The 20115-nt window shown below is 39.7% G+C and overlaps 3 protein-coding genes across 3 annotated transcripts; 1 reads left to right on the forward strand and 2 right to left on the reverse strand.

Annotated features, from left to right (window-relative positions):
• Positions 1-1766: 1766 nt before the first annotated feature.
• higd1a (HIG1 hypoxia inducible domain family, member 1A) lies at positions 1767-4223 on the reverse strand. Its single transcript, XM_082514130.1, has 4 exons — positions 4064-4223; positions 3496-3570; positions 3220-3354; positions 1767-3085 (listed from the first exon to the last, which is right to left on the reverse strand). The coding sequence occupies exons 2-4, from the start codon at positions 3563-3565 to the stop codon at positions 3009-3011; spliced, it is 282 nt and encodes a 93-aa protein (XP_082370256.1). The 5' UTR covers positions 3566-3570; positions 4064-4223; the 3' UTR covers positions 1767-3008.
• A 5987-nt stretch (positions 4224-10210) lies between these two features.
• Positions 10211-14268, forward strand: LOC309693674 (5-beta-cholestane-3-alpha,7-alpha-diol 12-alpha-hydroxylase-like). The gene has a single exon (XM_082513125.1). It carries the CDS (start codon positions 11601-11603, stop codon positions 13164-13166), a length of 1566 nt encoding a protein of 521 aa, XP_082369251.1. The 5' UTR covers positions 10211-11600; the 3' UTR covers positions 13167-14268.
• A 1613-nt stretch (positions 14269-15881) lies between these two features.
• LOC309693676 (HIG1 domain family member 1A, mitochondrial-like) lies at positions 15882-17130 on the reverse strand. Its single transcript, XM_082513127.1, has 4 exons — positions 16963-17130; positions 16395-16469; positions 16119-16253; positions 15882-15984 (listed from the first exon to the last, which is right to left on the reverse strand). The coding sequence occupies exons 2-4, from the start codon at positions 16462-16464 to the stop codon at positions 15908-15910; spliced, it is 282 nt and encodes a 93-aa protein (XP_082369253.1). The 5' UTR covers positions 16465-16469; positions 16963-17130; the 3' UTR covers positions 15882-15907.
• Between the last annotated feature and the right edge of the window lie 2985 nt (positions 17131-20115).

Consider the following 20115-nt stretch of genomic DNA (forward strand, 5'->3'; position numbering starts at 1 on the left):
ACATATTTGATTTGGCAGGCCCCTTCCTATCCTTGCTGTTGTTTCATGTTGCTATACAGCTAAGCAAAAAGGCATAACTCTTTGCTTAGCTGTATATTGCAGTGATAATGTAGGCCTGTAACTGTAACATCCACGGGTTGGATAGTTTTGGAAGTGATAGATACATACAAATCTTAACAGGAAACTGGAGTGGTCATAACTCTTATCCTGTGTACAAGAACGACCAAAGTTGTCTTCATCTGCTGGTCAGCTGAAGCCTTTTGAGAGGTGCAGAACATTACAAGGACCTTTTATGACACTTTGACTCCATAGAGGAGGTGGATGGGAGGAGGATGTTAGCCAAGCTAATGTCCATTATGGACAACAACTCTCACCATCTGTCCCTGAGCAGCTCCTTCAGCAGTAGACTGTTAAAGCTACAATGTAGGACTGAGCGCTATCATATGTCCTTCATCCTGACAGCAGACAGACTATACAACACAGTATTGGGGGGGGTTGTACACAAAAGCGCAGCCTTACCTAATGTCCACCATACTGTTGCTCATTTTATGTTAAGATTAAAAAATCTAGCTGGTGTTGGTATGGAGAGTAACCTTCAGTAATAGTAGTAAATCACACAGCAATAGTACATTCATGTAGTTGTAAAGAAGCATGATAATATATTAAGTAATCCAAAGTATTCAGAATACGTTTCTCTCATTGAGTAACGTAACGGAATACATTACAAAATACATTTTGGGGCATTTATTCTCTAATCTGTAGTGGAATACATTTTAAAAGTAACCTTCCCAACACTGTCAGTACTGGATGTAAGATGATACTCGGCAGATGTCACGTAGACTTTATACGATGTCTTGGAAATGCCTATTTTCACAGCAGCCCCATAGTCACAGTGACAAAGCATTTTCATACCTCAAAATGATGCAATTAATTCCCCTTTTAGAGGAAAAATGAATACAAATAATATAATAGTGTATCAGTTAACAGAGTTGAAAGACTCTGACTTCAAGACCAGAAATGACATATTCGGAATAGCTTAACAAGGCATCAATTAAAGCACAAAACAGGTTAAACAACATTTTGGTGGCTACTACAAAGTATATATATAATATCAAAGTAGCACAAATAACAAAATTAAAATCATTGAAAAAAATGAAAAAGAGAGTTCATTTTAATTAAATTACATAAATTGTTGTAATTATAAATTTATTATATAAACTTTTTATGAACTCACAAATTTTTTTATTGTACTTTGGTATGTTACGGATCACACTAGGTGGTGGGGATCTGTAAGAATAGGCAAAGCATTAAAACTTCTGTAGTTCAAAATATATGCACTCCTTGGCATTTTCTAGTATCCCACTGGATAGCTTTGTCCAGATTGGAGCCAGGCTGATTTGGGCCCCTGGACCTTATGCAGTCACCCGTGCCACGGGACCCTAACTATGTGTCACTTCACATACATTCAGATGTGGAGTCTGTTTGAGGTCACCACTCTACCACCTTTCTTACTGATGCTGTTTTTGCATAATTTTGTGCAAGACAACTAAATGAAGATAACAGCAGGATCTGTGCATGTTTACGCATGCCATTGATAGGTGTGCTCTTTTCGGTACAGGATGTAACACGATACATGGCACGCGTCAGGTAGAATATCAAGGAAATGCCTGTTTACACACTTTCCAAAGTCACAGTGACAAAGCATTTTTCCCAGCTTAAAATGATGCCAGGCATTCCCTGATAAGAAAGTGAATAGAAACAGCATATGACTGAGCAAATCACAGAAGCTTTATTTGGTAGAATTAGAAAGGGTTAGAAGATTACCTGACCTGTTAGAAACTGTGTTGTCAGTGAGAAGCTCAAAAAAAAAAAAAAAAAAAAAAAAAAGACCCTAACAACAAAAAGCTGCAATGTTATATTGTGGTTCAAACTTGGGGAGAACTTTATGATCACTGTAGAGTCTGTCCTTTCATGCTGCTGAGTTCATTAGTTTACAGTGTTGTGAGCCTTTCCTGTTAACTGTAAGGGTTTTAGCTGCTGTAGGTGTACTACACAACCCAGAAGATGGGTGATCAATAACAATATAATGGCACAAAGACAACATTTAACAGTCAAAACACATCAAGGTACCAAAATCCATACACAAAAAAAACCTTTTTTCTTTAACACTTAAAAAAACAACAACTCTAAAATGACATCCTGTACTTGTGTACAACTTAGCTTAGAGAATAACTTCACAAGGCAACTATTTAAACACAAGGCTGCTACACAGTGTATAGCTGTTCCACGGAAGCCAGTGCTAAATTGAAGTGAAAAAATAAATAAAAGAATTTCACCATTACAATGAAACTGCATAAAAGCTACAGAATTAAAGCCTTTTTCTCCACAGTTTCAACATAATGGCTATATAGATTTTTTTCTATAGGATAAGATAACTGATACTGGTGGTGTTGAGCTATTTTATCACTATCATTATTTTTTACTTTAGGGCTCTGCTCCATCTGACAGCCAAGTGCTGTGAACGGCTTTAAATACCCAAAATGCACTGAGATGCTCATTTAGAAATATATGAGCTCAGGTGCAATCAATTTTAATCTGGCAAACATCCCAGTATTAGTACAGGAAATGAACAGGGATGGTTAGCTGATACGAGACAAAAAATAAATATGTAGCATTTGGTGGTTAATTTTTAATCCAGGCCCAACTTAGTAACACACATGTTCAGCAAAGTTTATACATTTTCATTTTGTTATTTTGTAGATATTTCACTCACAGCAAGAGCAGATGAACTTTCAGTAATGCCCCCAAACTATCAGGGATAATAACACCAAGAAAAATCTGATGGGATCAATACAACTCCTACTATGCACAGTGTCATCAAATAGTTTCAGCTATTTACAGCAGACATGTGCATAAAAAAAGTCAGGACATCTGTGAAACAAATCTTGTGCACACCTTAATATGAGGCAATACTAAGGGACATAAAATATGAGTCCAAGAGGCCATGTTCACTTGGGTTGGGTTGCTTTCTGTTCTTGTTCAATAGGCTTTGCAAAGTAATCTCTGTACATGGAGAACAGGACACCTGAAAACAACAACAAAACATAAGAAGCATGTAAAATGACTCGTGTTTATAGTATTATGATTTCAGGTTCAAACCACAAATCACAAATAAAGAACTGGTTGCAGTTTGGCAGTAAGAACTGAAAGATGACCCACCAACAGTCATTGCTCCCACCACAAAGCCTTGGGCAGCTACACGCATGTGAATCAGGTGCACCGACATTTTTGTATCTCCACGACTTTTCATTTTCATCAGCCTGTAGCCAACAATAGCAACAAATCCAGCCATCCCTGCAAAAAGCAAAAGTCACTAAAACAAAAATAAGACAGCAACATATCCCCCAAATCCTCTGAAAACTCACTCAATAAACCCCAAAACTTAAACTTTTCTGAGCACATATTTTATTTGTCCTTGTCATAATATGTACTCACCGACTGGGACAAATGGATTCTCCTTTGCCTTTCGCCAGAATTTGGACTCACTCTCCTCATAAGAAGACATCTCGCCTGAAACAAGAACGAGGTCGATTGAGTTCAAACGTTTGTTGGCCGTGTAGCAGTACAGCATGCAAGCTAATTCAGTGCTGATAGAAACCAATAAAACGCATAGAGAAACATGTCAGGAAGTATCAGGCTGTGCCTCACACAAAAAAAATCTCCAAAATCAGGCTTTAAAAGTCGTTCCCACGAAAGAGGTCCGAGAGTCGCTATTAACAGGACATGAAAACTTCAGAGGTGACAGATGAAGGGCACGGACTAGACCCATCTTTCACAGACCTAACATTAAACAACTGTGCCTGATATGACGCGACACTTTTAAGTAGTATTATATTTAAATATTAGATATTTTGAAAGGGAAGAATTTTTATTCAGCTGCGAGGCCTTTCCGTGTGGTGCGGGAGAAAAATGTGGAAAAGCAACAACTCTAGAGTTAAGATGAGCTACACTTTAAAAAGCACGTAAAGACACTTCCACCGAACTGAAGAGGGCTCCCTCTTACCTGCTTTAAGGTGTCGTTAGCTGGAAGCACCAGTGAAAGAATTATCCGCGGAGATCTACGTCTCCTCCGAGCAGCAGCCTGTAGTTATGGAGGAAGTAATAAGCCGGCATCTACGTGATACATTCTGCGTGCTACATAACAGTTCCCTCATACGCATGCCTGACGTCAGCAACCGCTGTGCTGTGTTCACGTTCCAAGAGAATGTAGTAAATACAGGCAACATCTTCGAAAGCCTTGGACCTACAAGCTCAAGAAGGCGGAGAAAGTGGATGAGGTCCTGTTAGCATTTTCACAACATGTGGAACACGACCCAGTGTGACCTAGAGTAATGTGTGTCTACAAAGGATATGCTGGAGCACTCTCTGTATGTGTTAATGTGCTCTGGTTTTGTTTCAGTTTACTATACTGTCATTGCTGTTGGTCAGGGATCAGAATCAGAAAGACTATTTATCCCCAAGGGGCAATTAAGACACAATAGAGCAGCAGGACGTTGAAGATAAGGACAGGTCATAAACAGGCAATAGTAGTGAGATAATAAATACACAGAATATACAGTATATATACAGTTTTAAAATGACACAGATTTAAAATTAAAGTGACTGAAAGCTGAATAAATAACTGTAAGTGAGTAAAGTGTTGGCAGTATAAAAAGAGTGTAGAGTAGTTTATGTTTATGGGTGTGGAAAATGGTCTTATTGGCTGGAGTTAAAAAGCAGGGTGGCTTTGTGGACAAAGGTTGCTCTCCTCCTCTCCTGCAGGAAATGCAGCGGAGGCGTCGCCCAGAGGGGAGCCATTGAAATGCGGGGTGAAGAATGTGAGAGGGGTCATTGATGATTTAGGCTGCCTGTCTAAGGGCCTGTTGGCTGAAAACCTGTACCAGAGTTCTGACAGGCAGGCCAATGATTTTAGAGCACACTGATGCAGTGTGCTGCAGTCTGTTCTTCTTCTGAAGGCTGAGGGAGTGGATCCACCAGGTGATGGAAAAGGTCATAATGCTTTCCAGGAAGGCATAGTAAAAAGTCATCATGATGGGTGTGCTGACTCCAAAGGAGTTGAGTTTCCCAAGGAGGTATAGCCATTGGTGGCACCTTCTGAAAATCTCTTCTATGTTGGCAGAGAATATCAGGAGGTTGTCAAAGATGGTTCCCAGGTATTTGTACTCCTCAACTACCTCCACTGGCTTCCCATGGATGGTGGTGGGGACTGAAGCAGCCAGCTCCCTCTGCCTATAGGACTGGAGAAGGTCACCACCATCTCTTTGGTTTTGCTCACATTCAGTTCAAGTTTGGAGCTGTCACACCACTACAAACTCCTGAAGAGTGGGCCCATGGTGTTGTGAGGGGCCTGACAGCAGTGACAGGAGAACCTTGTCATCAGCATATTTCACCAGGTGAAAGTTGGGCTGTGTGGATCTGCAGTCATTGGTGTAGAGGATGAAGAGCAGGGGGGAGAGCACACAGCCCTGGGGGGAGCCAGTGGAGGTGGAACGGAGACCGGAAAGAGAGTTGTTGACCCGAACTTTCTGAGTCCTGTTGGTCAAAAAGTCCAATATCCACAGGATTAGCTGATCATCCAGGTGAAATCAGGAGGAAGGTTTAGTGGCCAGGATATGAGGCTGCAGAGTGTTGAACACTGATGAGAAATCAGCAAACAGAAGTCTGGCGGACGAGTCAGGGAGCTCCTCTGTGTTTGAGGGATGTCAAACTCATTTTACATGGTGTGGGACATAAGTGGGCCAGACCCTTTAATCCTGGAGATATTTTATTATATGGCAAAAGAAGTGTTAAAGAATTTCAAGAACCTTTTTGAACAATCGCATACACTTGCACACCTTCGTACATCAAGTTTCTTTTTGGACAATGCTAAGTACACTGAAATACAGGATAAGTATGTTACAGTTTAAACTGAAATGATAAGTCATTCGATACTGGAAGAACATGTAAGCGCCACACAGAAGTGAACCTGCTGTGAACCACCATGCCACCCTTTATCACTATTTAATAATAATTAAATATTTTGATGTTGTTGTTGTTTTTTTGTTGGGGGGGGGGGGATGTTAGTAATGTAAAAGATCGAAAATCTTGATGAGATTACAAAGAAAATGCTTAAATGAATTCTGAATAAGAGGCTCCATGACTGTATAAAGACAAGGACAACTGGTGCACTCTGGTGGCTCGGCTAACAGAACGGCAAGAACTAAAAGTTTAAAAAGAGAGAGAGAGATGTATAAACATTACATAGAGTAGTAAATTCAATCCGGTTGTTCAGTCTGACGTCACTAGCCGTGTCTGGACCTAAACTCCGCTGCAGGTCCATATATCAAACGATCACTATGGCATTACTGAGAGTTGAAAAACTGTCTAAAGTCTTTCATCTTTAATAAAATGATCAGCATTCTGCTCTACCAGGTGTAACAATTGAGTTTAACATCCAGGCATCCATGAAAACGGAATTTATGACATTTAACGGCGTTAGAAGTTAGCAGATAGTTAGCTCGCTAGCTTCTATCTAAATACAATATAGCATGTCCTGACTGCGGGGTTTTGGAAACAAATGAAAACGTACAGCTCTGCTATCACTTCCAACATAAATGAAGACAGAAAACTAAACAGCAGTGACGTTTGTAGGGTTACTGAAGTTTGGCTAGCTGGTATATAATGATGTGCTACGTGACCGCTAGCGACACAGCTATGTTAGCATAATATAAACAAGCAAACTTTTTTTCCACTCGATAAAAGTTAACGTGAGTGTTCTCGGTGGTCAGGAACAAATGTAATCGCATGGCAGGATGCTGTAAAAGGACCAAACTTCAGCCAGGAGAACAACTGAGATAGTTAGTCATTCATATATGCTGCATGGGCTGGGCTGTATCGTAAGGTTTTAAAAACTGAGCTTAAATAAATGATTAGTGGTAATAAAAGCCGAGGGAGGTCAACAGTGATTACTGACTGTTTTGGGAGCTTTTTGAGATTAAATAGAAGAAAATACATAACATTAAACATGTTAACAACACAAAAGTCATATTAAACGCAGACTACTTTAGGCCCGGAAGTAGGATTCGTCACGTCATCACTTAACAATCGGATAGCCAATGATAGACATCATGATGACCCCTCCCACTCGATTTGTTCTCCTGGTCATGTGAGGAGGTGGGGCTACAAAAGAGCCACGCCTGACACTAATTCACTGAATTGCTGTAAGGAAACGTTTTGTTTCCGAGGTGTCCTAAATGCAACGTGAGATCGGTAAAACGCCTTTGAATAAAAAGTAAAAATGGGGACACATGATGCAAAATAGCTCTCTGCCTGTTGTTTTCTAATGTGTGTTATTGGGTTGCAGTTTTAACGAAGCGAGAGAGCTGTATGGTGTGAACTAATCTCTATTTAACCGGTCGCGGAAGTAGGTGTAAGGGAATCCTTTTGCTTCTCGTGTTAATCTCGGGGATGACGTAACTGTGGCCTCAAGTCACGTGCAACGCCTGCAACGTGCTGCATATGCTGTTCCATGATGCTGCTGGAACAAAAAAAAAAGGAAAGAAAAAGAACTCTGTGAATCCAACCTCTCCATCTAATAACAATACACTGAGAACGAGAACTGTGGAGGCTTCACTGTGCCAGAATAAATCACAGTATTTGATTAGAAAATTACTTATTATGATGAATTTAATATCATCAACTCAATTTATATACTATGATTGGTTTGTTGTTGTATCAAAAAATAGTTGCCTATATTCCTGATGTAAAAGATTTCACTGCACTTTACTTTTTGTAAATTACACCCCAAACAAGCCCGTTATCTGAAGCAGAGGAATAAATTGTTTGTTTCTTAACAATAGTAGTTGGCCGTGCCTCTCCAAAAGCTTCTGCGCTGTGTTCAGCTTTCTTGAGAATGAACATCAAAAGAATCTTTCAAGTCCTAATGAGCCTGTGGTATTTCCTTCATGCAATTATGGTCCAGTTACCACCAATTATATGCCAGAACAGAGTGTACACAGGAGATTAAAGTAGAGATACAAAAGTGGGAGAGCAGCAATCGGCCTTCCAGACAACCTTATGACAGCACAATTAAATAAACATGGTTCATATTCATTCCCATTTCCTTTTAGAGCTTTTGTCTAATACCCTCTGAAGTCCTTTGTGCTATACAACCCATAAGATTCTCATGATTTCAAAAAAGATTTATTTTAAGAACTAATGACTAATATACTATTATACTATAACTCTTATCAGTGACCAGGACAAGTCACTGATGCTGTTTAGCACAGACCTGAACCCCGTGATCCAGCTCATTGCAAAGACTCGATACAGATACAGATTTAGAAGCAGACACCAAGCTTTACACAAAGAGGAAACAAGACATCAAATCACAAATCGACCTCACCAGGATCTACTGCAAGGATATCAGGATGTCCTAAAGATATAGTAACTCTGGTGATTGTCAGAAAGCCTTCCTACAGTAGATGGCTACAAGTTCCTAGACCACAAGTCAGTGAAAATCACGATGGAGATACTGAGGATGTCAGCTAGATACAAACATCTCCTGAAGTGAGCTTAGTCAGCCTTACATATATGGCCTACCAGCCACAGGAGGACATAGATAAAACAGATATGAAGACATAATGCAAAGTCCAGCACCCTAAGACTATACATTGTTGCAATAAAAAAGAGATAGGGTAAGGTTTAGCAAGGGTGGGATCCACAATGGGGGATGAAATAAGGAGTTCATCAGAGGGATGACAGATGATGATGGGAAGGAATAAAAAAATATAGTGGAAAACCAAGTCTCTGGGATATATCACTGGGACGTAGTGGAAGTGGGTGACATAATTGTTTATATTAGCTCTAATAAATGAGACAAATGCCAGAACTAAATTTCTCGTGTTGCTAAGGCCGTTCTTAACCACAAGGGGACCCTGTGCAAAATTTAACTTAAGGGTTTCTTATCAGATCCTGTAACGAATGAATATCTCCACCTCTGTGAGACTCAATAGCTGAAGTGGGTGACATCAAGAAATCCTCCCAGTGGTTAGAAATGGGTAGCCTGGTGAGCAGCACGGAGGCTACATATCTGATCCATAGAGCAGACAAAACCCAAGCTTCAGGCCCTGCAAAGATGAGACAGTCCAGAACATAAGAGCAGCAGGGAAGCTAGGCAAAACTAAGTTTATGGCATAGTGCAGAGGAAGACCTATTTATGGATTTGAAATCCCAAAGGTACAAACCTCTAACTACTTTTAGAATTCTCTTCTTCTTCTTTTTCTTTTAGTGATCCCTTTGGGGTTGGCCACCGTGGATCATCTGCCTTGATCTTACCCTCTTCTGTCACACCAACCCTCTCCATGTCCTTTATCACTACATCCATGAATCTCTCTGTGGTCTATTTCTTTTCTTTCTGCTTGGCAGCCCCATATTTAACTTCCTGTGGCCAGTATATCAACTATTCCTCCTTTGCAACCAATATCACATGAGTGCTTTTTTACACACATATCAGAGCACCAAATATGCATTCATCAGGGTGTCTCAGCTGAAAATCGATATTTCCTAATAATGAAGTGGAAAACTGCAAGGGAAGCTCAGTATTAATTCTTTCTTTTCTTTTCTTTTCTTTTTGCAAATTTTGAGAGTTTAGCGAATTGGGAATTTCTTCTGAAAAGGGCTTTATCAATGGCCATCCCCAGGATTAATGAATGAATTTAAAATTTCCATCCAAAATTCACCATATGTAAGAATTGGAATTTACATACATTCAACCGATTTTCATCTGGTATTGAGAAACTGCCCTGCTGAGCTATCAGGATTCTATATTGACCTTAAAAAACAGATGGTTGCCAGACTTAAAGGTTTTGTGTTGTTAAGGCTATCCTCAGCCATTTGGGGACGGTGGCTGAGATTTAATCTGTAACTATCTGCACCTCTGGGAAACTGATATCATTCACTTATATCACTTTTATATCTTTGTGATATGCAAACTATCAAAGTACACATAAATTTGCACATATTAGGCTAAGCATCCCTATAATATTCTATTCTTTTGATTATTTTAATAAAATTTATTTCGGTTAAACAGTGTAACACAGAAATGTGCACAGTTGTGTTTAATGGCAGACAATTAATGTAGTTCACATACAGTTCATATATGCTACATTATACAGTTGATATAGCAGCATACCCTGCTTCTAAGCCACATTGTCACTTGTGTTGATGTTTAGATTAACACCTGTGCTGTTTTCTTTTTAAAAAAATAAATAAATAAAATAAAATAAAATAAATGGCAAGCTGAAAAACAGTTAAGCATTCAATTATGCTGATTCTTTTTGTTGTTCGCCATTAAAACAAAAGTCCACTAGATGGCGAAACATTCCCACTGAATTCAGTAGATCAGCGTGCAATTAAATTAATAGAGTTTAACGTTCAAAGACAAATCTCTAATCATTTATGATCGGTAATGGGTTTCAGGGTCAGTCCCACAATGCATGCGAGCTTTCAAATGCAGGCCGAAGTGATCTTTTTTTTTTCTTTTTTCTTTCTAGTTATCGCAACCATGAAACTAGAACATGTATAATCTCCAGGAAAATCTGTAAAACGCGTTGTTGAAATCTCCCAATTCTTTTAATCTTTGGGCTTAAGGAAGGACAATACTCTGTGTATAAATGCTCAATCAACAATTCTTTTATTTCCATACAATTCAACACTTATGAGCATAAGCCATCATGATGGGGAGACATGCATGAAGAGGGTCACAGCAAATCTCAAAATGGTGACGGGTTACTCAGCTTCTTATAGCCTCTAGTGGCCCCCACCTAGTCGTAAAAGCCTAAACATTCACATTCTTTCTCTGTTACAGCGCCTAAGTTATGACCTCGGCTCCCTGTCTTTCTGCTCTCTGTAAAGGTGGGGGTATGGAATGTGGTCTGTCTCTTCTATTATCGGCACAAGGTCCTCTGCACACAACATTCTCTTCATGATTCAGCAGTATGAAATGTCAAGAAACAGTGTAACACATTCACAGCAGATCAAGGGTACAGGGTAATGCACACCTGTCTAACAAATCCAAAAATGGTCACATTCTTTTAACCCAAAAATATAATGGAAAATAAGCTACATACACAGCACACAATCTAGACTAAAGGATATTATATGACCTACAGCAGTTAACATAATTCAACTACTTTAACTACAGATATAAGATAACATATGATAACAGAATAATCTCACAGCGTCCTTCCTACATGTTTCAGCTCAATAGTTTCCTTTTTGGACAAAACAGTTTCTGAGTATTGGTTTGTTTTGCTTGCCTTGAGAAATCTGCAGTTTTTCTTTTCTTTCTTTGTTTGGTGCTATGAAACATTCAGTCTGTAATGAAAATCAGCTGGCCTCGATACCTCCGATGTGAATTGTTGCTTGTATTCAGGAGACCTTTGCTTTTTTTCCCCAGGACTATTTAGTTATCAGTTCCAGGAAAGCTGAAACCCGTTGGGCTTGTCAGAGGGGAGGAGCAAAGGTCTGCTCATTATAGCAGACCTGAAACTTTCCTTCAGATGAATCTGTGCTGGTTAACTGAATCAGTCATGGAGCTGCTGCTGCCGATACTTCTTGGCTTTCTTGCTTGTCTGGTCGGAGGGCTGTACCTTCTCGGAGTGTTCAGACAGCGGCGACCAGGAGAACCCCCCCTCGATAAAGGGCTCATTCCTTGGTTGGGTCATGTCTTAGAGTTTCGCAGGAACACCTTGAAGTTCCTAGAGAGAATGAAGAAGAAGCACGGTGATATATTTACAGTACAGCTGGGAGGGTTTTATATTACATTTGTCCAGGACCCTTTTTCATTTGGGGGGTTCATTAAGGAGAGTCGGGACAAACTGGACTTTCAAAAGTTTGCAGTGCATCTGGTGCACAGAGTGTTTGGATACAAAGCTGTTGAAGGGGAGCACATTGTTCTCCACAATTCCAGCAACAAGCATCTGAAGGGGGAAGGTCTGCAAGAACTGACCCAATCTTTTATGAGTAATTTGCAGAACATGATGTTGCACAACATTGGATCAGCTGCAGAGGACAGGACCTGGAAAGAAGATGGACTGTTCAGGTACAGCTACAATGTTGTTTTCAGAGCTGGATATTTGGCCTTGTTTGGCAATGTGCCACCCAAGTCAGAACAAAGTGAGGAGAAAGCCAAAGAGAAAGACAGAGCTGAATCAGAAGCTTTGTTTCAGGAGTTTCGTAAATATGACCAGCTCTTCCCCAGACTGACGTATGGGGTCCTCCCACCGATGGAAAAGTTGGCTGCAGAGAGGTTGAAGGCATACTTCTGGGATGTTCTGTCAATACTGAAAATGAAAACCAAGGACAATATCAGTGGCTGGGTGTGGGACATACAGCAGGGTAAAGAGGAGATGGGCATCGATATGTCAATGGTAAACAGATACATGTTTGTGCTTCTTTGGGCCTCTCAGGGCAACACAGGGCCTTCTTCATTCTGGCTGCTGCTCTTCCTCATGAAACACCCAGAAGCCATGAAAGCAGTGAAGGAAGAAGTGGATAAAGTTCTGAAAGAATCTGGACAGGAGGTCCGGCCTGGTGGTCCTATGGTCAACCTGACCCGTGAAATGCTGTTGAAAACACAGATCCTGGACAGTGCTGTTGAAGAGACCCTCCGACTCACTGCTGCACCCCTCCTCACCAGGGCAGTGATAAAGGACATGACCTTCAAGATGGCTGATGGGCAAGAATATTTACTTCGCAAGGGTGACAGAATTGCAATCTTTCCCTTCAGTTCTGTCCACCATGATCCAGAGATCCATCCTGAGCCGCACTCATTCAAATATGACCGCTTCCTGAATCCAGACGGGACCAGGAAAACTGATTTTTACAAAGCAGGAAAGAAGGTAAAATATTACACCATGCCCTGGGGATCTGGGGTCTCCATGTGCCCTGGCCGTTTCTTTGCCACCAATGAGCTGAAACAGTTTGTTTTCCTCATGTTGGTCTATTTTGAGTTTGAGCTGAAGAATCCGGATGTGAAGATACCTGAAATTGACCTCAGTCGATACGGATTTGGAACGATGCAACCTGTCAGAGATGTCCAGTTCAGATTCAGACTCAGATATTAAGACAGTCAGATGAAAATAAAACTGTGATTTTCTTTTTCTTTGGATCAAGATGGTTTGATGAGCACTTCCAAACTATGGAAGCAGATTTAAATCTAAAATTTTTGACATGTTGGTCAACTGTAACGATTCCATATGCAATTGCACTGATATTCTAGACATGTATATGTATATTGAACACATTCTGATCATAACTCTTCATATGTAATTTGCAGATCAGCAATCAGATTAAACACATTAGAAATGGTATTGATGGGAATTTAAGATAACAACAATTATGATTATTGGTTATTAATTATTATTGAAATGCCTGTTTACACACTGGTTCCAAAGTCACAGTGACAAAGCATTTTTCCAGCTTAAAATGTTGGCAGCCATTCCCTGATAAGAAAGTGAATAGAAACAGCATATGACTGAGCAAAGAAAAGAAGCTTTATTTGGTAGAATTGGAAAGGGTTAGAAGATTACCTGTTAGAATGTGTGTCATCAGTGAGAAGCTTAAAAAAAGACCCTAACAACAAAAAGCTGCAATGTTATATTGTGGTTCAAACTTGGGGAGAACTTTATGATCACTGTAGAGTCTGTCCTTTCATGCTGCTGAGTTCATTAGTTTACAGTGTTGTGAGCCTTTCCTGTTAACTGTAAGGGTTTTAGCTGCTGTAGGTGTACTACACAACCCAGAAGATGGGTGATCAATAACAATATAATGGCACAAAGACAACATTTAACAGTCAAAACACATCAAGGTACCAAAATCCATACACAAAAAAAACCCTTTTTTCTTTAACACTTAAAAAAAAAAAAACAACTCTAAAATGACATCCTGTACTTGTGTACAACTTAGCTTAGAGAATAACTTCACAAGGCAACTATTTAAACACAAGGCTGCTACACAGTGTATAGCTGTTCCACGGAAGCCAGTGCTAAATTGAAGTGAAAAAATAAATAAAAGAACTTCACCATTACAATGAAACTGCATAAAAGCTACAGAATTAAAGCCTTTTTCTCCACACAGTTTCAACATAATGGCTATATAGATTTTCTTCTCGTCAGGACATCTGTGAAACAAATCTTGTGCACACCTTAATATGAGGCAATACTAAGGGACATACAGCGGGGAAAATAAGTATTTGACACATCAGCATTTTTATCAGTAAGGGGATTTCCAAGTGGACTATTGACACAACATTTCCACCAGATGTTGCCATCAAGCCAAATATTGAAGTCATACAATCAAATCAGAACATATAAGTATACAAGTTAAACCATAATAAATAAAGTGAAATGACACAGGGAATAAGTATTGAACACACTTTATTCAATACTTTGTAGAAAAGCCTTTGTTGGTGATTACAGCTTCTAGACGCCTCTTGTATGGATAGACCAGTCGTCTGCATTGCTCAGGAGTGATTCTGGCCCATTCTTCCACACAAACGGTCTTTAAATCTTGAAGGTTCCTTGGGCCTCTTTTATGAACTTTAATCTTCAGTTCTCTCCATAGATTTTCTATGGGATTTAGGTCAGGTGATTGACTGGGCCATTCAAGCAACTTGATTTTCTTTCTTTGAAACCACTTCATTGTTTCCTTGGCCTTGTGTTTGGGATCATTGTCTTGCTGAAATGTCCACCCTCTTTTCATTTTTAGCTTCCTGGTAGATGGCAGCAGATTTTTATCCAGAATGTCCCGGTACATCTCTCCATTCATCCTGCCTTCAATAATATGAAGTCTGCCAGTACCCCTTGCTGAAAAGCAGCCCCAAACCATGATGCTTCCACCCCCAAACTTGACTGTTGGTATGGTGTTCTTGGGGTGGTGAGCAGTGCCATTTCTTCTCCAAACATGGTGTGTAGAATGACTGCCAAAAAGTTCAATTTTGCTTTCATCTGACCATACTATAGTCGTCCAATAATCCACAGGCTTCTCCAAATGCTGTTGCGCAAATTTTAACCGAGCCTTGACATGCTTTTTGTTCAGCAATGGAGTCTTGCGTGGTGAGCGTGCATGGATGCCATGGCGGTTCAGTGCATTGCTTATAGTTTTCTTTGAAACAACAGTACCTGCTGATGCAAGGTCTTCCTGAAGTTCTGTCCGAGTGGTTCTTGGCTCTTGGAGAACCCTCCTGATTATTCTTTGGACTCCTCGGACAGGGATCTTGCGTGGAGCACCTGATCGTGGCAGGTTTATGGTGAACTGATGCACTTTCCATTTCCGGATAATGGCCCCCACAGTGCTCACAGGAACATTCAGCATTCTGGAAATGCACCTATAACCATTCCCATCAAAATGCTTTTCAACGATAAGATTACGAAGATCTTGAGAGAGTTCTTTGCTTTTACCCATCATGAAGTCTTTCCTGTGTGCCTTCTGGGTAATGAGGAGCCTTTATAGGCCATCAATTAGGACTAAAGCAGCTGATATCAATTAGTACTGATAGGGGACAGGATTTCTCTATCAATACTGACAGATTTCAGGTGATCTCCTGGCTTTCTATGTCATTTTGCCCCTTGTTATCTCCATGTATTCAATACTTATTCCCTGTGTCATTTCACTTTATTTATTGTGGTTTAACTTGTATACTTATATGTTCTGATTTGTTTGTATGACGTCAATATTTGGCTTGATGGCAACATCTGGTGGAAATGTTGTGTCAATGGTCCACTTGGAAATCCCCTTACTGATAAAAATGCTGATGTGTCAAATACTTATTTTCCCCGCTGTAAAATATGAGTCCAAGAGGCCATGTTCACTTGGGTTGGGTTGCTTTCTGTTCTTGTTCAATAGGCTTTGCAAAGTAATCTCTGTACATGGAGAACAGGACACCTGAAAACAACAACAAAACAAAAGAAGCATGTAAAATGACTCGTGTTTATAGTATTATGATTTCAGGTTCAAACCACAAATCACAAATAAAGAACTGGTTGCAGTTTGGCAGTAAGAACTGAAAGATGACCCACCAACAGTCATTGCTCCCACCACAAAGCCTTGGGCAGCTACACGCATGTGAATCAGGTGCACCGACATTTTTGTATCTCCACGACTTTTCATTTTCATCAGCCTGTAGCCAACAATAGCAACAAATCCAGCCATCCCTGCAAAAAGCAAAAGTCACTAAAACAAAAATAAGACAGCAACATATCCCCCAAATCCTCTGAAAACTCACTCAATAAACCCAAAAACTTAAACTTTTCTGAGCACATATTTTATTTGTCCTTGTCATAATATGTACTCACCGACTGGGACAAATGGATTCTCCTTTGCCTTTCGCCAGAATTTGGACTCACTCTCCTCATAAGAAGACATCTCGCCTGAAACAAGAACGAGGTCGATTGAGTTCAAACGTTTGTTGGCCGTGTAGCAGTACAGCATGCAAACTAATTCAGTGCTGATAGAAACCAATAAAACGCATAGAGAAACATGTCAGGAAGTATCAGGCTGTGCCTCACACAAAAAAAATCTCCAAAATCAGGCTTTAAAAGTCGTTCCCACGAAAGAGGCCCGAGAGTCGCTATTAACAGGACATGAAAACTTCAGAGGTGACAGATGAAGGGCACGGACTAGACCCATCTTTCACAGACCTAACATTAAACAACTGTGCCTGATATGACGCGACACTTTTAAGTAGTATTATATTTAAATATTAGATATTTTGAAAGGGAAGAATTTTTATTCAGCTGCGAGGCCTTTCCGTGTGGTGCGGGAGAAAAATGTGGAAAAGCAACAACTCTAGAGTTAAGATGAGCTACACTTTAAAAAGCACGTAAAGACACTTCCACCGAACTGAAGAGGGCTCCCTCTTACCTGCTTTAAGGTGTCGTTAGCTGGAAGCACCAGTGAAAGAATTATCCGCGGAGATCTACGTCTCCTCCGAGCAGCAGCCTGTAGTTATGGAGGAAGTAATAAGCCGGCATCTACGTGATACATTCTGCGTGCTACTTAACAGTTCCCTCATACGCATGCCTAATGTCAGCAACCGCTGTACTGTGTTTACGTTCAAACAGAATGTAGTAAATACAGGCAACATCTTCGAAAGCCTTGGACCTACAAGCTCAAGAAGGCGGAGAAAGTGGATGAGGTCCTGTTAGCATTTTCACAACATGTGGAACACGACCCAGTGTGACCTAGAGTAATGTGTGTCTACAAAGGATATGCTGGAGCACTCTCTGTATGTGTTAATGTGCTCTGGTTTTGTTTCAGTTTACTATACTGTCATTGCTGTAGGTCAGGGATGTCTAACTCATTTTACATGGTGTGGGACATAAGTGGGCCAGACAATTTAATCCTGGAGATATTTTATTATAAGCCAAAAGAAGTGTTAAAGAATTTCAAGAACTTATTTGAACAATCTCATACACTTGCACACCTTTGTACATAAAGTTTCTTTTTGCACAATGCTAAGTACATTGAAATACAGGGTAAGTATGTTACAGTTTAAACCAAAACAATAAGTCAATAGGAAAAAAAAATAGGGTAAGGAAGGAAGTGGTTGGCTGCAAAACAATAACAACTATATCAGTTTAAAGAAACTACAGAGTACACTCAGACTGGAAAGCTGTTCTAACAGTTATTTGGCAATAACAGGAAAAAGAAGCTTTTTCATACCCAGTCGTAGGGTGTAATATGTAGCTATAAAAAGTTACAGCACATGACAGTACTGAAGAGCATGAGCAAACTCAGACAGTGGAAAGATCACCAGATTACCCAGAGGTGAGTTTAGCCAGAATACTCAGAGAGCAACTCACACTGATCCATAGAGCAGACAAAACCCAAGCTTCAGGCCCTGCAACGATGAGACAGTCCAGAACATAAGACCAGCGGGGAAGTAGGAAGGAAGCAAATAATCAATATTCTTTTGATTATTTTAATAAAATTTATTTCGGTTAAACAGTGTAACACAGAAATGTGCACAGTTGTGTTTAATGGCAGACAATTAATGTAGTTCACATACAGTTCATATATGCTACATTATACAGTTGATATAGCAGCATACCCTGCTTCTAAGCCACATTGTCACTTGTGTTGATGTTTAGATTAACACCTGTGCTGTTTTCTTTTAAAAAATAAAATAAAATAAAATAAAATAAAAGCTGAAAAACAGTTAAGCACTCAATTATGCTGATTCTTTTTGTTGTTCGCCATTAAAACAAAAGTCCACTAGATGGCGCAACATTCCCACTGAATTCAGTAGATCAGCGTGCAATTAAATTAATAGAGTTTAACGTTCAAAGACAAATCTCCAGAGGTGGGACCAAGTCATTGTTTTGCAAGTCTCAAGTAAGTCTCAAGTCTTTATCCTCAAGTCTCAAGTCAAGTCTCAAGTAATGTCAGGCAAGTCAGAGTCGAGTCTCAAGTCACTGGTGTAAAAGTCCGAGTCAAGTCACAAGTCTGAAATTTTGAATTTCAAGTCCTTTCGAGTCTTTAAAAAAAAAAAAACAACGAAAAAATAATGTTGCAGTTATGCTAAATGTAAATATTAGACCATGTAATTTTAAAATCTGTGTTTTTCTCAACACATGACAAAATAGTGAACTTAGAAAATATACACAAATTGTGAAATTGCACCTCTTTAAAATGCAGCTCAATTAAACCTAGCTCCAAGAATAATTTTCACCGACAGTTCTGAGATAAGCTGCATGTTATTCTTGGATGCGGTTGTAGGACCGGCTTTAAAACCGCATGACAAAAATATCATACACATTAAAAAAAACTGTATCACCAACGTAGCCTGGACAACATTTGCTAGTTAGATGAAGTCAGCTATCTCATCTTAGCATATTTATATGCATATTTATAATCATACGCTTCTTGGAGTGAGTGCATACACTCATGAAGTTTAGTAACTTCAGGTCACTGCAACAAGCCCAGGTACAGTTTACCGACGGATGGGTGCAGGACCTTGAAATGCACCGTGTAGAAAGTAAAGACCATCGTATGTATCATAAGTTTACCAGTCTCACAAATCGTCATCATAAATACACATTCGTTAACCGTTTATTAATAGGACCTTTGAGCTCAACGGTAATTAATTAGTAGTGGAAATAATTTCTGGTAGCATCACAGAAATGTAGCAGTGACAATAATATTGTATGCTGTAATCGTACTGGGCAATTAGTGATACAAAAAACCTGTTTTATCCTGTGAATAAAAGTATATGTTTTTGTCAATGTACCATAATAACAGAAGCGAAACGCAATATTGTGTCAGGACAATTCACTATTTATGCACAATAAATAAAGGAGCATAGCGCGACAATTTCTGTTCAGCGCCAGACTTACTTGTAACCTATATCACCAATTATGTTAAGAAAAATGACGTATTAACTACTAAAAAACACTGACCTTCGTGTAAATGCTTGGAGCAGACTAACCTGTGAGCTGGAGTGTTCTGGGACGTTATATTTGATCTTTGAATGGCTGCAATCCAGGCCATCCATCATGTCTTTGTTACTTCGGAAACATGGCTGAACAATTTCTCTTCAACGACGTAATCCGATAACAACCGATCTCTTTACCCGTCGGCTTCCCGTGGCTGTCATGTGACCGGCTATTGCAGTTAATAATACAACGGCTTCTTGACATTTTTGTGTTTCTTTTTATCGCTGTGATTTCAATTGAAAGCCTGCGTGCGCTAGTACCTCTTGCCACGAGTTCCCAGAATCCTTTGCGGTTCTACCCGTGAATGACGTCACATTTTCAATCTCTATATAATATGCGTGTTAAATTTTATATTTGGGGTAAAATATCAAGTCTTTTCAAGTAAACCGGTTCAAGTCCAATTCAAGTCCCAAGTCATTGGTGTAAAAGTCCAAGTCAAGTCACAAGTCTTAGAACATTTTTTCAAGTCAAGTCTAAAGTCATAAAATTAATGACTCGAGTCTGACTCGAGTCCAAGTCATGTGACTCGAGTCCACACCTCTGCAAATCTCTAATCATTTATGATCGGTAATGGGTTTCA

This window comes from Aulonocara stuartgranti (assembly GCF_965226115.1).
Source record: "Aulonocara stuartgranti genome assembly, chromosome: 18".
Classification (NCBI taxonomy): domain Eukaryota; kingdom Metazoa; phylum Chordata; class Actinopteri; order Cichliformes; family Cichlidae; genus Aulonocara; species Aulonocara stuartgranti.

What these genes read in the sequence shown, in the direction of transcription:
- higd1a (XM_082514130.1), bottom strand. Translation starts at nt 3,565, where the DNA reads ATGTCTTCTTATGAGGAGAGTGAGTCCAAATTCTGGCGAAAGGCAAAG. An exon ending in GAATCCATTTGTCCCAGTCG is followed by an intron (nt 3,355 to 3,495) that starts GTGAGTACATAT and finishes TGCTTTTTGCAG; the next exon opens with GGATGGCTGGATTTGTTGCT. An exon ending in GGTGGGAGCAATGACTGTTG is followed by an intron (nt 3,086 to 3,219) that starts GTGGGTCATCTT and finishes TGTTGTTTTCAG; the next exon opens with GTGTCCTGTTCTCCATGTAC.
- LOC309693674 (XM_082513125.1), top strand. Translation starts at nt 11,601, where the DNA reads ATGAATCTGTGCTGGTTAACTGAATCAGTCATGGAGCTGCTGCTGCCG.
- LOC309693676 (XM_082513127.1), bottom strand. Translation starts at nt 16,464, where the DNA reads ATGTCTTCTTATGAGGAGAGTGAGTCCAAATTCTGGCGAAAGGCAAAG. An exon ending in GAATCCATTTGTCCCAGTCG is followed by an intron (nt 16,254 to 16,394) that starts GTGAGTACATAT and finishes TGCTTTTTGCAG; the next exon opens with GGATGGCTGGATTTGTTGCT. An exon ending in GGTGGGAGCAATGACTGTTG is followed by an intron (nt 15,985 to 16,118) that starts GTGGGTCATCTT and finishes TGTTGTTTTCAG; the next exon opens with GTGTCCTGTTCTCCATGTAC.